At 35.3% G+C, this 19,657-nt stretch overlaps 1 protein-coding gene across 1 annotated transcript in view; it reads right to left on the bottom strand.

Annotated features, from left to right (window-relative positions):
• Positions 1-19,657, bottom strand: part of PREX2 (phosphatidylinositol-3,4,5-trisphosphate dependent Rac exchange factor 2) — a 288,100-nt gene that overhangs the window by 68,730 nt on the left and 199,713 nt on the right. The window contains exons 33-35 of the mRNA XM_025477924.3: positions 17,915-18,017; positions 11,406-11,549; positions 3,102-3,216 (exon numbers count right to left, since the gene is read on the bottom strand). Of these exons, the coding sequence (XP_025333709.1) occupies positions 3,102-3,216; positions 11,406-11,549; positions 17,915-18,017 (362 nt within the window). The remainder of the gene's footprint in view (positions 1-3,101; positions 3,217-11,405; positions 11,550-17,914; positions 18,018-19,657) is intronic.

The following is a 19,657-nucleotide window of genomic DNA, read 5'->3' as shown; positions in this document are numbered from 1 at the left end:
GGATTCCGAAACTTGAAATCTAAAGAAAGTTTTCTAATAAAACACTAGTTTACTTATGTTTGTTAGTTTATTGTAAGACTAAGGGGTTAAAAAATGCCTTTTCTGAGGTCTAATTAGCAAATAAACAAATTAACATCCAGAACGAAATGGTTCAGTGAAAGTGTTAAAAAGGCTCTGGGCTACAAGGAGCTAGGGACACCAGAGGGCTATTTTTCTACAATGGACAGTAAGAGCCCCTTTAAAGAAATGGTCAGTGTTGGCCTGTGGCTCCCCAAACCAAGAACAGATTGCCTAAAAGCAATTTCAGAGTATTTGTGGTTACAAATAACAGGAAAAAATTAAGGAAGAAATTAACACCCTTCTTCAAGAAATAAGCAGGAAGAGAAGGCATTACTTGAAGTAAAGAGGAAAATAATTGTCTTCCTGTGCAAAGGAAATTAAATATGCAACAAGTAGGATATAGAGTAGCTAATTACTGACAAGGGTACTAATTTGTACTGATGGGTTTATGTGCTTTTCAAAATATTTTCTCCGGAAAAGATACATTAAAATGTTTTCTAATGTGAAGAAGATAGCAGGCATTAATATACATGCTGTTTTTCTTATTAAAGAATTTTAAACATCTTATCAGGTAACTGTTATATATCAGCATCTATTACATTTCTGTTTTTTAAAAAATATCCCAGGGTGTGAATACATCCCCATTTCTGTCTGCTCATTATACCTAAATAATTTAATGCAACTACACTTACATTTTAAAGAACTTCTTATGCAAAATACTTTGATAGACACCATAGGAAACACCAAGAAAAAAGTATCCCTCATTTTTTTTCAAGTATTCCTCATCTTAAGGAGCTTATCACAGAATAAAGATGATGAGAAATCTGTACACATAATTGTATCATCAGGGAGAAAAGCTAAATTTAGTAGTAGTCATAAATGAAGCAAAATGAAAGACTGACAGAATGATCAGACATTCATTTAGCCTAGGGCAGTGGTTCTGAAACTTGAGTGTGCATGAGCACTACCCCAAAGGCTTGTTACAGATTGCTGGGCCCACTTTGATATCCAGGATCTAGGGAATTGGTTTGCAATTCTAGCCACACATCATAATCTCCTAAGGGACTTCCACAGAGTCTAATGCCCAGGTCTCATCCCAGCCCAATAATGAAAGAAAAATAGTTTATGAAGTATACTAGAGCTGGACATTGAATTATATGAATAGTAGTTTTATAAACAGCTGGAGATAGAGGACACAGATGCTAGGTGGATGGTGAAAAGTAATAGTGGAAGGAAACTATGGTGCATGATTGGAAATGAGAGTACAGCATGGCTGGAGAAAAGAAATCTCGGATCAAGTCATGGAAGACCCTTTTTAAAAAAAAAAAAGATTTATTTCTTTATTTCAGAGTGTGAAAGTGTGAGTAGGGGGAGGAGCGAGGGAGAGGGAGACAAGCAGACTCCCCACTGAGTGATGGTGGGTTCCATCCCAGGACCCTAAAATCATGACCTGAGCTCAAATCGAGAGCCAGAGCTACCCAGGCACCCCAAGTCATGAAAGATCCTGACCGCCATGTTTAAGGAGGCTGTGACTCCTTTATGGGGCAATAAGAAATCACCAAGTCTTTTGAGCAAGAGAGTAACATAGTAAGATGTGCCTTAAAATTATTATCTGGAAGCAAATTCCTGAGTAGATTAAAGTACCACAGGGTCTTAGAGACAGGAGATGGTCAGGATGTGATAGCAATGGTTTGGAACTATTCCTCAAACTGGACTCAAGAGGTGTCCTTAGGGGACCCGTGTTCTATACAAATGTTTTAGTTTTGTATCTTTATTTCAAAGAGTATTTGATCAGTTACAAAGACCAAACTTGTCTTTTGTGATGACAGTCCTCAGTTGAAGATTTTCACAAGAGGGAGCTTCAGCTTCTTCAGTGTTTTCTTTCAGTGGACACAGTAATAATTCAAGATTAACTTTTTTGTTTTTCCCTGTTGGGAGTCAGTACCTTGTATAGTAAACCTTTGAGAAATAGTGATCTGGACAAAGTAATAAAATGGGGGCAGTTCAAGGGACATTTTATTCAGATTCATCAGGATTTCCAAAGACATTTTAGGAGGAAGACAAAATGGGAAATCAAAAAGATATTGGGGGCTTTAAGGCTGAGAGCTTCACTGGTGATAAAATGATAGAAGAGAATAGGCATCTTAAAAAAAGGACAGGTTTGTGTGAGGCAGGGGGAGAAAGACAAAGCATTTATAGTGAAAGAAATCCTACCAATTGGTCATTACTCCGAGAACCAGCTCCTTCCCATATCCGGAATTTTAGGAATTAATTTATCTTCAGAATTTAGCCATATAGTGGACAAAACCAAGAAATGTCATGATAGTTTTTAATTACTAAAGCATAAGTTAGAACAAGAACATTTTTCTTCTAAAAATAAAAGCTATAATCTGTAAGTAACTTAAAAGATGACCGGTGCACAAAAGAATTCATAAGGTAGGAGGGAGTTATAAATGCTAATAATTTGTTGAAGACTAAAGCTTTGAATTATAACACACTTCCCTTTCACTTACTGTGGTTTATTTTCCCTGCCATGGGTCATTTTCCCAGTGACTATTTTTAGAGGGGAAAAAGAGCAAAATCCAAAAATTAATATATATATTTGAAAGTAGATATTTTTCCAATACCAAGTACATGCTGTGTCATATCTTCTGTGTTAACCATATTCTTCTCTCTGTGTCAGGGTGCCAGGTGTTTAATGGTTCATAAACCTATTTTATTTACCCTTAATCCACTGGAACCTCCTAAGGGACACAGCTATAAAATATCAGTGCTTTCCCTTCCCCTGGAAATGGCCTAATAAATAATTTTTGATCTTCTTCAGCAATTAAGACAATGGCATGAAAACTTTCCAAATATTTTTTCTTTTTAAAAACTGTAGTCATTATAATATTTGAAATACTAAACCCTAAATAAAAAGACTTTATATCAGAAAGAGTATCACCATCAATCATTTAATAATGAGTATGTCAAAAACATAATTCATCTTCTTCTATCAAAATATGAACACTTACTGGTTTAAAAAATTAACAATTCCATACCTGAGCTTCTGGTTGTATTGTTTGACTTTTTCCAGTGAGGCTGCATTTATCTGGGCTTGAAATTCTTCCACCGAAACATTATCTCTATAATAATATCCTTCCATGCTCTCCAGTGCTGTGTAAACAAACAAGTAAAAAAGTTCTCCTTCATGTGATTTCATAACTCAATTTCTCTATATTTAGTGTAATCTTAATGATTACTAGTAAATGTATTTAAAACACTGAATATGACCACACATGCGGGAATCTATCTCTCACCAGTCCAAAAAGGAATGAAAATTATTCCTCTCCTCTCAAAATAAATATCAAACACTCGGTGATTATATCTGAGTAGGCAACAGTAATTTTTAATTTAAACTGGCTTCTATTTTTAAAACATTTTATATAAAAAAAATTTTATATTCAGTTTGTGAAGCTGACCTCAAATTTCACATATTTTTACATGTATATGTAAAATATGCATTTATACATATTTTACATGTATACGTGTGTGTATACATATATATGTATACACACATATAAGTATGGAAAGCAGAATTGTGTGTTAACATACATAAGAGTAAAAAAGTTGAAATCACTGTTCTCCATGTATACTCACATTCTTTTGTAGCTGCAATTAAATTATGAAATATTAGTGTAATAAATTTGAAGTATAGATAATCTTAGAATACTACCTTTATTACAATACTTAATCTAGTTAAAATAAGTAAGTATAATCATATATATAACTTCCCATTAATTTTAAACATCCTTGATTAAAATTGATTTCCTTTCTGCGGCATCTGGGTGGCTCAGTGGTTGAGCATCTGTCTTTGGCTCATGTTGTGATCCTGGGGTCCTGTATCAGGCTCCCCGTAGGAAGCCTGCTTCTCCCTTTGCCTATGTCTTTGCTTCTCTCTGTATGTCTCTCATGAATACATTTTTTTAAAAATTTTTAAAAAATAAAACAGATTTCCTCTTAACTAATATTTTTGGTTAAGTATTTCTTTATATTTAAACTTTATGCAATGGTACTTTTAACTTTTGGAGAGGAAACAAATCACATGGAAGTACTTAGAAATACAAGATCTCCTATGGAGAGGTTGCCAGCAACAGGAATGGCAATGGATCCAATGTGGAAATGTAAATTATTTCCCTTTGAAATTATTGCCACTCTTAAGGCTCCATTTTCAGCAGACTATTTCAAAATCGATTAAAAAATTAATCTTTCAAAACTGCTAAATGCAATAGCTTCTAAACTAATAGATTTCTTCAAATTGACAAAAACATCACCATTTTGGTGGCAAAATAGAAAAGTTATTACTATTTTTTTCATTGCTATTTTTTAAAAATATTTCAAATTTTTATTTAAATTCCAGTTACTTAACATACAGTTTCAGGAGTAGAATTTAGTGATTCACCACTTACATATAACACCCAGTGCTCATCACAAGTTCATTACTAATATTTACTGTGCTGTTTTCTAAACTCGCCAGATTTCTACAGCACTGGAGAAACAAAAAAAGCTTTTAGAGTATTATTCAATTTGAAATAAAGATGGTATTATTGGCTTATAATTAAGAAATCACTTATGGAAAATTAGAGAGATGCTTACTACATTTACTTCAGCACATGATATCAAATTTGTGGGTGGTTTTAAGGATTACTTGTTTACTCATTATGACTTGTGGATTAATTAGAATATTTGTAACTGGTTCAGCAAGCTTCTGGTCCTGATTACATACAAGAAATAAAAAAAAGTCTTCCTGATAAAAATAATCCTCAAGTAAATGCCACATTCATTTCCATTAATGAGATGTTATTTGTGAGAGGCAAATATTCAGAGGATTCAGTCTATCAATAGTCATCCTTCAATGTGAATTCCTCTTACTGGTTGTAAAGCTAATAATGAAAGTCCTTGCGTGGGAGTAAAACTACCACTTCCACTCCTTAGTAGTTGTATGACCTTAGGCATGTTCATTAAAATCCAAGATGCTCAGGTTCCTCATTTGTGAAATGGAAAATAAGAGCACCTACTAATTATGATTCTTGGGAAATAATTAAATCAAATAAAGTATTAAGAGACCCATGACTTTTTTTTACTGAATGTGTTTTACATATTAGGCAACATGTCCAATGCCGGTAGGCATTAATCTAATTCAATTTCTAGGAATACAGATTATGCAGAAGTGTGCTTAGCCAAACAGGATGTTCTGGGAAATAAAGACGTCCATGCAAAGACACTTCAATTTGTAATTGAAGATCAGAAAGACTGGAAGGAGAACACTAGGAAGGAGCCACAGGGAAACTGGGGGTGAGGGGTGGGGTGGGGACACATACAAAGACATCTATGTTTTTATAAAATTTTTATTAAAGTATTTCTCAAATTTTTATAAAAGTCTTGATACCTCAGTTTTGGCCAAAACATCCAGTACTGCTCTAAAAGCTTGCTGCCATATAAAAACAAACTGGTATTTTTATGACATTCCTTGACAATATTTCCAAATTAGCAACAGTTAAAATGCACAATTATGTGGAAATTTTTTAAATGGGGAAAATGTCTAATAATCAGCAAAATGTTATGGCACATATGTAGGGTTATGAGGAAATGAACAAAAACAACAAAAAAGACAAGTTCTGTGTTTAGAAGGTACACTCCATGGCAAAGAAGAGGAAAGCACAACATTCCTGACTTTAGATGAATAGCTTGGTTATTTATCATTAAAATACAAGAAAATAGAATAATTTTTACCAGATTTAATTTCTATACTCAGCAAAAGTAAGTTAAATATATATAAAATGCCCAAACTTCCAAGTTTGTCCTCTTCTCAGCATTTTCTTGTCTAGTTTCCTTAATTCTCATCCAGATAACAATGTTTTATGTTTCTTAAAAGTAGTATTGACATATTTGGTTGCATGAATATTTAATAGCATTTAATTAAAGGCAGTATTGAAAATACGATGACTTTCTTGTTTGCTTATTTTCCTTCTATCATTTTTGAATTTGAGGAAGCAAATCATCCCGTCAAACTTAGTCAGCAAAAAAGAAAAACATAATGAATATTAGAGAAAAGTGAAGATTAAATTATTTTAAGACTGAAAATGAGCTGCATTTCCACTCACTCAAAATACCTTTCAAGACTTTTCCAGAAAAGGGACTGATCAGGAAAAATACAGAACATCTGAAGAACGATTTCATGAAATAGTTCCAATCAAGTAAGGCTCTTTCCTGATAGCACGAAGACACTTTAATGGTTAAATAAAACAAGATATCTGCACTGGTCAAGGTTGGTTAAAATTCTTCAGAACTGGTCACAATTTCCATGAGGAAAGCAGTTTAATCAATCACAGTAGGACCACTATGCATCGCTTCTCAGCCTTTTGGCTAAGATCAAGTCCAACAGAACCAGTATGCGAGAAAGAATGTGCTGCTTTTAAAGAGGGGTGGGTTCACATGCTTATAGACTGACTCTAACATTTAGGAAATTTCAATTCTGGGAACTGCTCCTTCTTTTATAAAAAGCTTTTTAATATTTCAATTTCAAATACTGTGTCAAACCCAAAGGGAAAAACTAAGAGGTTCATCTTTTAAAGGACCTAAAGTAGAGTTTTACAAAAATTTGAAATAAAAAAACCAAATATTTGAAGGAAGGAACCTTAGAAAATGACAGTTTATAACAAAATGTTCCCTTTTGTTTAAAAGAAAAAAAATGCCTTATGCTGGAATTTTTTTTAATTAAAAAAATAATAGAAGAGAAAAATGTTTATGTTTCTGGTTGATTTTAATTATTCTCTGAGAATAGAAAGATAGCTTAGAAAGATAGAAGAGTTAGGATTTATAGTTTCTGGTGCCAGAAGGGCTTCATAAGGGCTGAAAAACAAATATACATGAAAGTGTGTTTGTGGAGAAAGCACCAGCATCACATGTTCCAGTTAGCGTTAAGGAAAACCACTGTAAGAGACCCAGGGAACAGGTGCTTAACAATACTTTACAAAGAAAGGATACCATATTCCAGGACACAGTGTAACCAAAATCAAAGACCTTTAATGATGCCATGTCCCTAATAGGCGGAATACAGGAGTCTAGGAACAAAGGGTGGAAGCAGAAAGGACCCTGTTTAACATCTATTGAGGGTGGAATGGTGTCCTCCAAAACGATACAACAGAAGTCCTAACCCGTGGTGACAGCAAACATGGCCTAAATTTTACATAGGGTATTTGCAGAGACATCAGCTTATAATGAGGTTAGGCCCAAATCCAATGACCTGTGTTCTCATAAGAAGAGGGAAAGTTGCACAGAGATACAGAGAAAGACACACAGAGGGAAGATAGTCATGTGAAGACAGAAGCAGAGACTGTCATTATGCTGTCACAAGCCGAGGAATGCCAGGACTGATGGTATAGAAGGTAAGGAAGGATTCCTCTTTAGAGCCTTCCAAGGGAGCCTGGCCTTTTGGCATCTTGATTTCAGATTTCTAGCCACCAGAATGATGATAGGATAAATTTCTGTTGTTTTGAGCCACCCAGTTTCTGGTAATTTGTTATGGCAGCCCTGGAAAACTAATACAGCATCAGTCTCAGTGCCTCAACTTGTGGATGTGTGCTCCCTAGCCCCAAAACTCTGGCTCTGTGGGTTTATAAAGTCCTGATCCCCAAAGAGGTACGCTTTCCCAAGGAGACAAGGAAGGGGTCCCACTGAACATTAGCTATGGTTGCCACCGGGGCACTGGAGACTCCTTGTGCCAAGGCACCCAGGAAGTGCAATCACTGTCTTGCCAAGGTTGGTAGACCCTAATCATCATAAGGAAGGGGGGCTATTATTAAATAGTGAGAACAGGAAGGAACATGTTCGGAACCCAGTGAATCAGGTCCTTCTTAGTACTTCCTTATCCAAATTTGATAGTAAATGGACAAATGCAGGAACCCAGGCCTGAGAAACGAAGAGTGAACAGGGGGATCAGGCCTCTAGGTCTTGCTCACACCTCTGAGACTGAAAGGCACAGGCTGAGGGCAAGGCTGATCTACAAGGAATACAAGAGGGAAAATGAGCATCTGTTGCAGCCCCAAGACAAGCTGTAGCAGCAGGGGCTATTGCTTGTCTTCTTCCCATGCTTCTTCTAGAAGGGACCCCATCAGAGTCATGAAGGAGCCACTTCTAGACTTGACTTGAATGGATCTAGGGGTACAAGGTGTGGACCATGGCAGGTCACCCACTTGGAACTCCTTTCAGAAAAGATGAGCTTATTGCCTAGTTATTAGGATTGCCAGAAGATATCCCTCAGCCGTCATTAGGGCATCTTTAGTCTTTGCGGAAGAAAACTGTTCCACTCAAATCAGATCTCCTAGGGGCAGGCTGCAACCTAATGACTTAAAAACACAAGTGAAAATGCCCAGCCCCCTCGCCCTGGCTCCCCCAAATCTGGAAGTATCAAACCTTTGAGAAATGGATTAATCTGATTAATCAAAGATTAACTGGATAATTGCACAGTGTTTCCTAATCAGGTCCACACTGACCTGTGCTTTCTCACTCCCGGCGAACCTTAAGAGTCAAGGGCAAAGCTTCTAAAATATACTGGTTTCTGAGCCTTATGTCCCAGAGATTCTGATTGAATCAGTTTAATGTGGGAGCAAGCTTGGGTATTTTCTAAAACCTACTCAAAGTTGACTAATGTGCAGCTCGTATTGAAAACCACGGAAAAATGGTGTGAAAACATGCCAGTGGGGAGTGGGTGGAGGAAGTGACCCTGAATATCTATCCTCCTTTCTCTCGTCTTCATACAGTTTATAATTACTTGCTATATCTTGCTAAGGACTTGAGGATCCCAACAGGGTTAATTCCCTGACCTGTAGGAAGTACAGATGCCTGCTACGGTCTGATCTTCACCTTCTTAGCATTTTGGTTATGCTCTGTGCTGACTTTCCTGTCTGGCTGCTGTTGCTGTGATCTTTATGTAAATCTGTACCCCTTGTTCTATCTGATGAGATTCCTGTTCTCCTGTAGGCCTGGCCTTCAGTGACACAAGTTCTCTAAAGCTTATTCTATAGGCACTGGAATTCCTGATCTTGCCACTGGTGCCTTCTCTGCAGGGTGCCCTCCTTTGCAGAAGGATCCATTCAGGCAAGAAAAATGGGAAGAAACCAGTATGTCCTTCCTGTCCTAAGTACATGCATCCAACAGACAACTCTATAAGGGCTGACATAAATAATTTTTCCAAGAGGCTTTCAAATTTATCTCATTTTTCTATTTTTTTTATTTGCCAGCCAAGATCGACGTACATATGTATATCTAAAACTGAAAGCCTTCGAGTAAACATTCAATTCTGGACAGACACCTTTTGGAGTCTCTTCATCTACCACCACTTTCAGTTACCAGCTGGTAATCTCTCGTCAAGCTAGGGCTGAATTTCCTGGGCTTCTCTCAATCTGATGAATAGGGAGAGTGACTAATAATGAATTCTCATGGAGTTTTAAGAGTGCAGAAGAACTTCCGCAACCCCGTTAAATAGCAGTCTTATCACTGACACAGTTCTAATGAGACAAGCTGTTTGCCAGTCTTCTTTCCCTATGACCTCAATAGCAGAAGCATTTCCACTGAGGCTTTTCATATTTTATTGCGGTGTGAATATTAAAACCTAATGTTAGCTATGGTTCTTCTTTACATTTTAAAAAGCAATGTGGTATTCACACTGAAATAATATATATTTAGGCATTTTTAAAAATTAGTTTTGGCCATAAGCATTTTTTAAAATTAGTTTTGGCCATAATTATAAATTAGAGGTTACTTGGAAGATACTCTTCCTCTTCCTATGAACATTTGCTGCTGGGTATGAATATTCAGCTATTTATGGCTGATGTGTCACAAATGTAATAAATTTTTTGAAAAGATGCAAAATGCCATCTGTCATCTCCGTCATGATTTCAAAGGCAGAATTTTTAAAAAGATAAATAAAGGAAAGAAAGGAAAGAATCTTTAATAACTGTAAACTCTGGTTAAACCCTATAAAAGTTAACATTCCAGACCAGCATCCTTCCGTCTTCTAAAACTATCTATCTGTGTAATGGCTTTTAACATATTTTAGGCTAACCTGTTTTCCTAACATAGCTCCAAAAGTCTATTTTTGCTATTTCTTTTTTTTTTCCATTCTTTTTTCATTACAGAATCTTGTATACCTAATGGACCCTACCACAATCCTCCAAAGAAAAATGAAAATAACTTCTAATAACTCCTAAGATCTTCTCTGCAACTAACATTTTTCTCTATTTAAAGGTATTCTTACCAAGTATCTCTTTGAGGTAGTCATTGTTTTTAAACCATGGCAATTGAAGGAAGGGTAATCTATCCTTTAGAATTATAATAATATGCATATGGTACAGGAATTTTCACTTGGCAGTAGATTATGATTTCATATGCCTATCTGTTCTTCAGTTACAGAGATTGATTTTCTCTACACTTCATTTTTATTAGAATATTAAAATTCCACAGCAAAACCAATGCAGTTCTTGAAAACTCAATGAAAGAAAAAATGAAAGGCTCTATGGAATTGCTCACAGAAATTGATATAATCTTGTGACCACAGCATGAGTTTAAAAAAAATAAATCATAGACCTGAAGAAGCTACAATAAAATAATCTGGACTCCTGATCGTTTGAGGCTTGTATTTGTGACCCCAGAAAAAAAAAAAAAAAAAAAAGATCCAGGACCTTCCCTTGGAAACCCAGTTCATTGCAAGAATCTTCTTACTCATGTTACACTAAATTCATTTTATTGCATTAAAACTCATTGTTCATTTGCGAAAACAATTTTTTTATTTACAAAAGGAATATATTTTATTAACCAAAAATGACATAAAGGAGGAAAACTCAAAGAATAAAAAATCATCATCAATTTAATCACCCAATGACGTTGAAAATATTTTATGTACATTTAAGTATATATGTACCTGAATTACATTATGCATAAATTATTTTTTGTGGCCTGCATGTGCATATACCCCAATTTTTTTCTATTTCATAAAATATTTTTAACCATACAATTTTAATGACTCTCCCATAATTTATTTAAGCCAAATTAATTTATCTATTTAAACCACCCACGTCTTGTTTCCCTACTATAAATACTGTTACAGTCCTATTTAATAAACATTTAAACCTTATATTATTGTTTCCGTAATAAACATTCCTGGAAGTAAAAATATTACTAGGTACTACGAAGGAATTTTTGAATTAATGGAAAAAATAAAAATTCATGATGGTTACAATTACATGTATTTTTAAAAATCGATAAAGATAAAAAAAATTAAGTACATAAAAAGGAAAGCAGTTTACCTTGTGCAAAAAGAACAGGATGAATTTTAAACCCTCCTCCATTTTTCAAACGTTGAGGCAGTTGTTCAAAGTGATAACTATCAATGTAGAAGTAAACTTTCAGAGCCTGCCGGCTTCCCTCCGCTTGATAAGTAAGAGGAACATCTAAAATGACATTTAATGTTACATTACTTCCCCAAATCAGGATATGTTATAGAGTATATTTGTTAACTTTTTAAAAAATCTTGATAATCCACTAGAAACTAATATATTAAAAGTACCCTTGTATGTTAAGTTCAAGTTAGGCAAACTTGCTATTCAGTGAAAGAGCATTAAATCAGATTCTCATTAGCTAAAGCAACAGATTTATTACTGTACTGTATATAAAATTCTACAATAGGAAACTTTGTTACACTTTGACACACCAGATGTCTCACTTAACTAAATGAGAAGTTTAGTTACACATGGTTTGGAATCAGAATCTCCCAGGGCATCTGCCTCATTCATATTTTAGTCAAAATGAGTCCTTGGGGTACAATTCCTAAGCAGTGTACAAGAAATTGGGTACATAGCAACCATTATCAAAATTAGCATGGGTTTTGCAAGTTCCATTCCCTGAGCACCAGATCAAAACCATATTACCTCTTTTGATGCACTAGAGTCATTAGAAATTGTCCATCCAAATTCTTTTCATTTTCTCAAAGATCCTAAATTTAATTACTCAAAAACAAAAAAACAAAACCCCCAACTCTAAAAAAAAAAAAAAAAAAAAAAAAAAAAAAAAAACAACTTGAAAATCTACAAAGCTGTAGGAGTATTTCACAGTGCAATCATAAATCCTTTTCATTTTGCAACTTATCCATGACAAATCATTTCCAATCCATTAAGAAAGAATGTAAAATCTTCTTAAAAAGCTGGGATAGTCATCTTAAGCAGTTAAAAATTAAGGCAAAAATATTATAGACATTTAATACATTTTCTTGACTTAATATCTGTTACTTCTAACCTGTTTCTTTTTTTTAAGATTTTATTTATTTATTCATGAGAGACACAGAGAGAGAGACAGAGACATAGGCAAAGAAAGGAGCAGGCTCCATGCAGGGAAATCCCATGTGGGACTTGATTCCAGAATCCCGGGATCATGACCTGAGCCAAAGGCAGATGCTCAACTACTGAGCCACCCAGGTGCCCCTCTAACCTGTTTCTTGAATAAAATTATATGTAAAGGCAGAGTTCAAGGTTAAATACTATTAATGAATGGAGATTCCAGGTTTTTAATTAAATGAATCTAATTTTGTGTATCAATAGCAGAGATATTGTATTAACATCTACAAGTTTCTTTTATGTCATATAATAAGCGCCTATTTTATTTTTGTTTCTACATTTTTAAGGGAGGCATAAAGGATTTTGGTTTAGGAAAAAGAGCATTATTTCTCAGTTGAAGACTTAGAAATTAACTGGATTTTAATGATTGGGAAAATCCTGTTTTCCCCTGGCCGTATAATAAAGAAAAAGGATGCATGAACACTAAAGAAAATACCGATGTGTATATACTAAGAATTCGGATCTTCTTTTTCATTCAATGAATTTCATTTATATTCAATTTTTAGAATTCCATTCCTTTATTCTTTGGCACCAATGTGGCCAATCTCTGTTATCAAATGGATGATGGTTTTGAAAGGAAAATAACACAACAGGGATCCCTAGGTGGCGCAGCGGTTTGGCGCCTGCCTTTGGCCTAGGGCGCGATCCTGGAGACCCAGGATCGAATCCCACATCGGGCTCCCGGTGCATGGAGCCTGCTTCTCCCTCTGCCTGTGTCTCTGCCTCTCTCTCTCTCTCTCTCTCTCTCTCTCTCTCTCTCTCTCTGACTATCATAAATAAATAAATAAAATTTTTTAAAAAAAAAAAAGGAAAATAACACAACAGTAGGAGTTCCATATTATAGGAATAACAACAAATAAAGATGCTATATCAGGAACTAAGAAGCGGAGAATGACCGAAAATTATCAAGTATATTAAATTTAAAATGAAGTTAAAACTGAGAGTGAAAGAATGAAGACTTTCTCTCAAAGTAACTGTTATACCTATAAAAGTGCATAATAATGTGGAGCTGAAGATTGCTGTCTCTTATTTGTGGAAATTCATCTACTATGAAAAACAAACCTGATGATTAGGAATATGTAATGAGTAAAGGCATCAAAAATATTATTGCATGAGGAAAAGGTTTCTGGTCCCACCCTACAGAGGGATTAATTCTCAAGAGGAATTTCAGCAGCAGCATCCCATCCCTGTAAACATGGTCCTCCATCACTGAATGAGTTTGGAAATAAGTCTCTAAGAAGTTGTTAGTTCCCTTTGCCTGAATTGCTCTTCCTTGACCCTCTGCAGGGTTGGGTCTTGCTGGTCCTTTGGATTTCAGTTTAAAAGCTATTTCTGCTAAGAGCCCTTCCCTGTTGACTCCTTAAAAAGCCACTTTACCCTCACTCTTCATATATTGCTTATTTCCTGCACTGGATTTATCATGGCCCTAACCATCTATGCTGTTGATTCTTCCTTTGTTTTCTTCCAAATAGGCTGTGAGCTCCTTCATGATTGGGACATGTCTGTCCTATTCACCATGGCATCCACAGTTCCAGGTACAATGGAAAGAGTCGAAGCTCAAAAATATCCATTCTCCTAATCACTATAGTAAAATTACCTGTATCACCATAAAAGGTGTGTGTGTGGGGGGGGGGGGGGGAGATCTGCTATCATTCTTCTCCAAAAACAGGAAGATTTTCTATAAAATATATTGTTTTATACAGCCTAATCATTTAGCTTACTTATTCCTCCTTCACTAATTACATAATATGGCATAGGAAGGATCCCATACTTCCCCTGTACTGTACTGGGGACATTCCCCATCTATCCCTTTGTATCTCTCACTAGTTTCTAAGCTGCATGCCAACAGGGTCCTTATTTTATTTAGTCACTCCTGTATCTCCAGAACTTAGTTCAGTATCTGGTATGGTGTTTATACTTAATAATTATTTTTTCAAGGAAAATAAAATGTCTTCAATCAAGACATTTGAGTTCTACGTGCTTGGCATGCCATATTTCTTCAGAATCTCATTATTCTTTAATGCAAAAAATATGACTATGAGAAATGCTAAATACAGCTTTTTAAAAAGAATAGAGTAATAAAGTGAGGAGGATGGATTCAAGTATTTACTGCATACTACTATAAGCCTCATATAATGCCAGAGAATTTCAAATACATTATCTTCTGAAAGCCCCGTGAGTCAGGAAAGCTAGCATTCTCCCGTTTGCGGATGAGAGGGGTGCAGGGTTGGAATTCAAGTTTCTTATCTTTAAAGCCAGTGTTCTCTTTACATCTTCATGTTTCCTCCCGTCTGTACTGGGTCCTTCCCTCAAAGACTCACGCAGCCAAACTAGTCTTTGCTATAGTGATGCAAATTAATTTGCATCTGACTCCTCTGCTTCTAAGCTCACAGAAAGATCAAATCATATGCAATTAATAATAAAGCTCTAGTTTCCTTACATCATTTAAATAAGATGTGATGACATTTGGGTATTGAAAAATTCTCTTCTTTCCTGAATCAACTTAAAAGGATAACTACATTCCTGTCATCGCTGTTAGGAACTTGCTTGGAATATCTAGTAATGTACACAGAAGTGACCTTTCATTAGGGATCTGTTTTCTCAGAAGTTGAGGGTATGCTTCAGGGAAACACTTAAAAAATATATATGAATTTTTATGTTTGTCACAGATACACATACGTGTACATACTAATATTACTTATATGGTCTTAATTATTTAATCTTTAATCTTTATTTTTCAATGTGCCGAAGTTAAATCTCTCATGGTAGCTATGCAATAAGTAAATATTTTATAGAGCTTATAACCCAGGTCCCTTGCCTGCTTGTTCAACAGACCATTCACCAGTAATGTCATATTTGAACTACGGAAAACAGTACTCCTGTGAGCTTATGGGTCCTCAAGCAAAATTTAAAAGAAAAAGCAGGTTATGTTGTGAAAACAGAGTTTTGCTGCCTCCGGCAAAATTATGCCTACATTATTAAATTAAATGAAAATGTATTCTACTTTATACATGCCCACAGAAGACCATACAATTTGTTCAAATAATATTATCCTTATGAATTAATCCCCTTTACCAAGTTCTCTCTTGAATATAATCCAAGTCCTTAACATTGTATTCATGTTCTCATTCTTTATCATTTATCAGTGAAGATGAAATTTTAATAAAATTCTGTTCTGTCTAGCTTCATAATTTAATACATACAGAGTCAACTGTTACCATCCCCACAGCTACCCACAAGGTCAAGTCACCATCACCATCATCTTTCAACCTGGGTCACTGTAGCAGCTTCCTAACTGGTCGCTCTGTTTCTGTCCTTATCCCCAGTAATCCTCTATTCAACCCAGCAGTCAGAGTCAGCCTTCAATATATAAGTCAGATCAGGGCAGCCCAGGTGGCTCAGCGATTTAGTGCAGCCTTCAGCCCAGGGTGTGGTCCTGGAGACCCGGGATCGAGTCCCACGTCAGGCTCCCTGCGTGAAGCCTGCTAATCCCTCTGCTTGTGTCTGTCTCTCTCTGTGTCTCTCATGAACAAATAAGTAAAATCTTAAAAAAAAAATTAGTCAGTTCATGTCATTCCTCTGCTCCATGGCTTAACTAGACAGGAGTTCTTCCAATGGTCTGGCCTCCTCTCTGTTCCCATCCCCTGCTCTTTATCCTCGCTCATGCTGCTCCAGCCACCCAGGCTTCCTTGCTATCCTGAGAGAATCTGGGACATCCCTCTTCCAAATACCTCTCCACCCCTTCAGGTCTTTGCTCTCCTTGTTGATAAGGCTTTCCTAGCTTGTTAAATATTTGCAACTTCTCACCTGCCCCTGCATTGCTATCCATTGTTCTCTTCTATTTCCCTTCAGACATTCATATTATTGTCTTCTAGTTTATGTTCAAATTATTTATGTTGTGTATTATTTACCTCTCCCCATTTGAATATCAGTTCCAAGAGAGATATATTTGCTTAGTACTCTACTGTATTCAACACCTAGAATTGCACTTGGCCATAAGTAGGCATTTAAGGCATTTTTGATGAATGAATGAATGCTTATCATTCTTAAATCAGATCATGCATTGAATGAATATTTATTGGGTCCCTATTTATCATAGTACACATTAGAAATATGAAAATAAATGAGAACCTTTCCCAGCCCTGAAGAAGCTCACATTGTCTACCTTATGTACTACATAGGACCTTCACAACTTAGAAAAAAACAAGAGACAGAAAATAAATAAATAACAAACTGCTCAAGATTTCTTGGGTTGATAGATACATTTTAAACCTATTCTTAACAATGTTGAAATGGTAGATAAATAATGATAACTTGCAGCAATGTATAAAGATTAAAACCTGGATATTGCTATTTCTCTGAATGTATGCTTCTAAAACATTCCCTTTGTTAGGCTTCATGATGGCAAACTGGGAAATTGAAGGGATACTTTTCAGTCCTTCAATTCAATTCATAAAGTAACTTCTTTGCCATATTAGTTACAACTATGTTCTGCGGAAAGTCTCTCCTTTATTCTTCACACCAAGTTTGTTTTTCCTTCTATTTTTATAACCATAAAACCATTTTGCCTGCTGACTGTACACACTTAATTGATATTTGTTTATTCATTTCCTTGAAAAACAATATTGCCTTTTTCGTTCTAAGCACTCTCTTGGGTGCTGGAGATACAAAAGCAAACAACACGGGAAAGGTTTTGCCATCTTGGAAACTGTATGGGATGAATAAATGAATCAAGACAGATAATATATTTATACACATTAAAATTTGACACTCAGATGTAATGATTGTCAATTTTCCCTGTTAAGTTAGGAAAAATGTAGAATATATGTTTACACCCTCTGAATTATAAATTTTATCCATTATTGCCAAATCAAATAATTATGTATTTCTCAGTCGGTAAAGATCTAAATTTTACACAATGTGACATAATTTAGGTTTTTTCTCTTTCTTCTTGGCCCTAAGAAGAATGGGGACTTATTGTGTAATGAGTATGGAGCTTCTGTTCCATAGGTGAAAAAGTTCTGGAGATGGGTGGTGGAAATAGTTATACAACATTGTAAAGGTACTTAATGCCAGTGAATTGTACTTTGAAAACTGGTTAAATGGTAAACTTTATGGTATGTATATTTTATCACAGTAATAGAAAAAAAATCTTGCTTGCAAAGAATTTGATGCACACACTCAAGAAAAGTTTTAGAGGCCAAACTGATAGATAAAAATAAAAGTTTAGAATTATCTGTAGTTTTAAATTATATATATTTTCTGTCACTTCCACAGTTGGTTATTATTTACCCTAAATATAACATTTTATATAAAACAATTTGAACTGTATATTAAATATATTAGTATCAAAGTTATGGTATATGTTGTTGTTTGATGCCAAAAGAATTCTATGAAACACCTAGGAAACATTTTTAACTACTTACTTGCAACCAATGGCTCCTCTTCTGATGGTTTAAAGTAGAAAGAAACCTTTTCCAAATCAAATAGTGCAACCAGTGTGTCTTCTAGCATGGCTTGTTCATCTGTCTAAAAGGAAAGAAAATAATACATGATATGATAAGATTGTATAGGATAGAACATAACATCACATCTCCAGATCTTAAGTAGCTTCACTTGTGTTTTATTTACATGAAAACCAAATTATCAATGCTTACCTAAGAATTTACTGTGGAAAATGAAATTAACAAATCCCTCAAAGTTACAAGTCTCTTTTATGGTTTAATATTTTCCTTTTAGATTATCTAAATGGCTCTACACAGCTCTTCAGTCTATTTGGTAGCTAGATTCAAACCATATTGATTTCTAACACAAATAAGTATGTAGACAATAAGCATGCTATGTGCCTCTAAACTTCTATAATCTTAAAAATGTAACAGCTAGAAGGCAAGAATATTGTTTTATTGAAAAGCTACAGTACATAGTTGCCATCCTGTTTTACAATAAGGTAACCTATGCATTATTCAATTTGCACCCTTTTATAGCTGTGATAAAAGCAATTTGCATGTACGCAATGATTTTCCTTCCAAAGATCTTAGGGATAAGAATCATTTTTATCTTACTTGCCTTTATAGTGCCTTAATCTAGAATCCTGTGACTATGCAATCTGATCTGTTTTAATCACTCCTCTCATTCTAATGGCATATTATTTTACAGCTGAGGCAGGGAAGGTGGTAACAAGTTCAGCCCATGTCTCAGCAATACTATCTTTCTAGTACTACATTTTGGCCTCCCTAGCAGCAGTTTTGTGCATGATGAAAGAATAATTAGCTTTATCATACACAAGCTTATCTTTTAAATGTAACAACTGTTTCCTTAAGAATATCAATGACCCTTTTAAATAATCGTTTTAACTGCTTTATACACTTTTTTTTTTTTAAAGTAGACTCCAACCCCAGCATGGAATCCAACAAAGGGCTTGAACTCATGACCCTGAGATCAAGACCTATGCTGAGACCAAGAGTTGGTCTTAACCAATTGAGCCACCAAGGCACCCTGTTTTATATATATTTTTGAAAATTGCTGTAAGCTTATAGTCATATTTTTTGGCAGCATGAACAGAGGGTGAAAGAGATAGTAAAGAATGCCCACTATGTGAAAAAGAATCACTAAAGCAACCCCAGATCCCAAAGATATTTAGCATGGAAACCAAAAAGTTAAGAGAATCATCACCTTTGAACCTTGGTTTGGTACTTAATGTAGTGCATGGTACATTGTAAGTACTGGATAAATATTTAGTAAACTGCTATATTTTTAAAGTCCTTTGAAGCAACAAGAGTATGCCATGAACCTGGAATTGGAAGGCTAGGACTGAAGAATCAGCATTTTTCCCAATTAAGAAGAATACACACAAGGAGGAAATATTCCAAACAGGTGGGCCTCTGACTGATATGGTGCAAGCTATGATGCTTCAGCAGATGTGGCTAAAGTGATACCAAGTGACTATGGACTGTGCTCAGAGCTCAGGGACACACACACACTGCCAGCATCTCCACCTCCCACAGAACTTCTACATTCCCAGGAGGCTTTTATATGCTTATTACAGAGGCAGAAAAAAATACGGGTTTCTTTGACTTTTCTGTAAAGCAACCTTTGGATTTTTTTTAATCAATTCTTTAAACGAAGTTAAAGGTTTCAAAAGAGTAAGAAAAAAAGTTTCTTGAGATATA

This window comes from Canis lupus, chromosome 29 (assembly GCF_003254725.2).
Source record: "Canis lupus dingo isolate Sandy chromosome 29, ASM325472v2, whole genome shotgun sequence".
NCBI classification, from domain to species: domain Eukaryota; kingdom Metazoa; phylum Chordata; class Mammalia; order Carnivora; family Canidae; genus Canis; species Canis lupus.
This window is presented reverse-complemented; position numbering and strand designations above follow the sequence as displayed.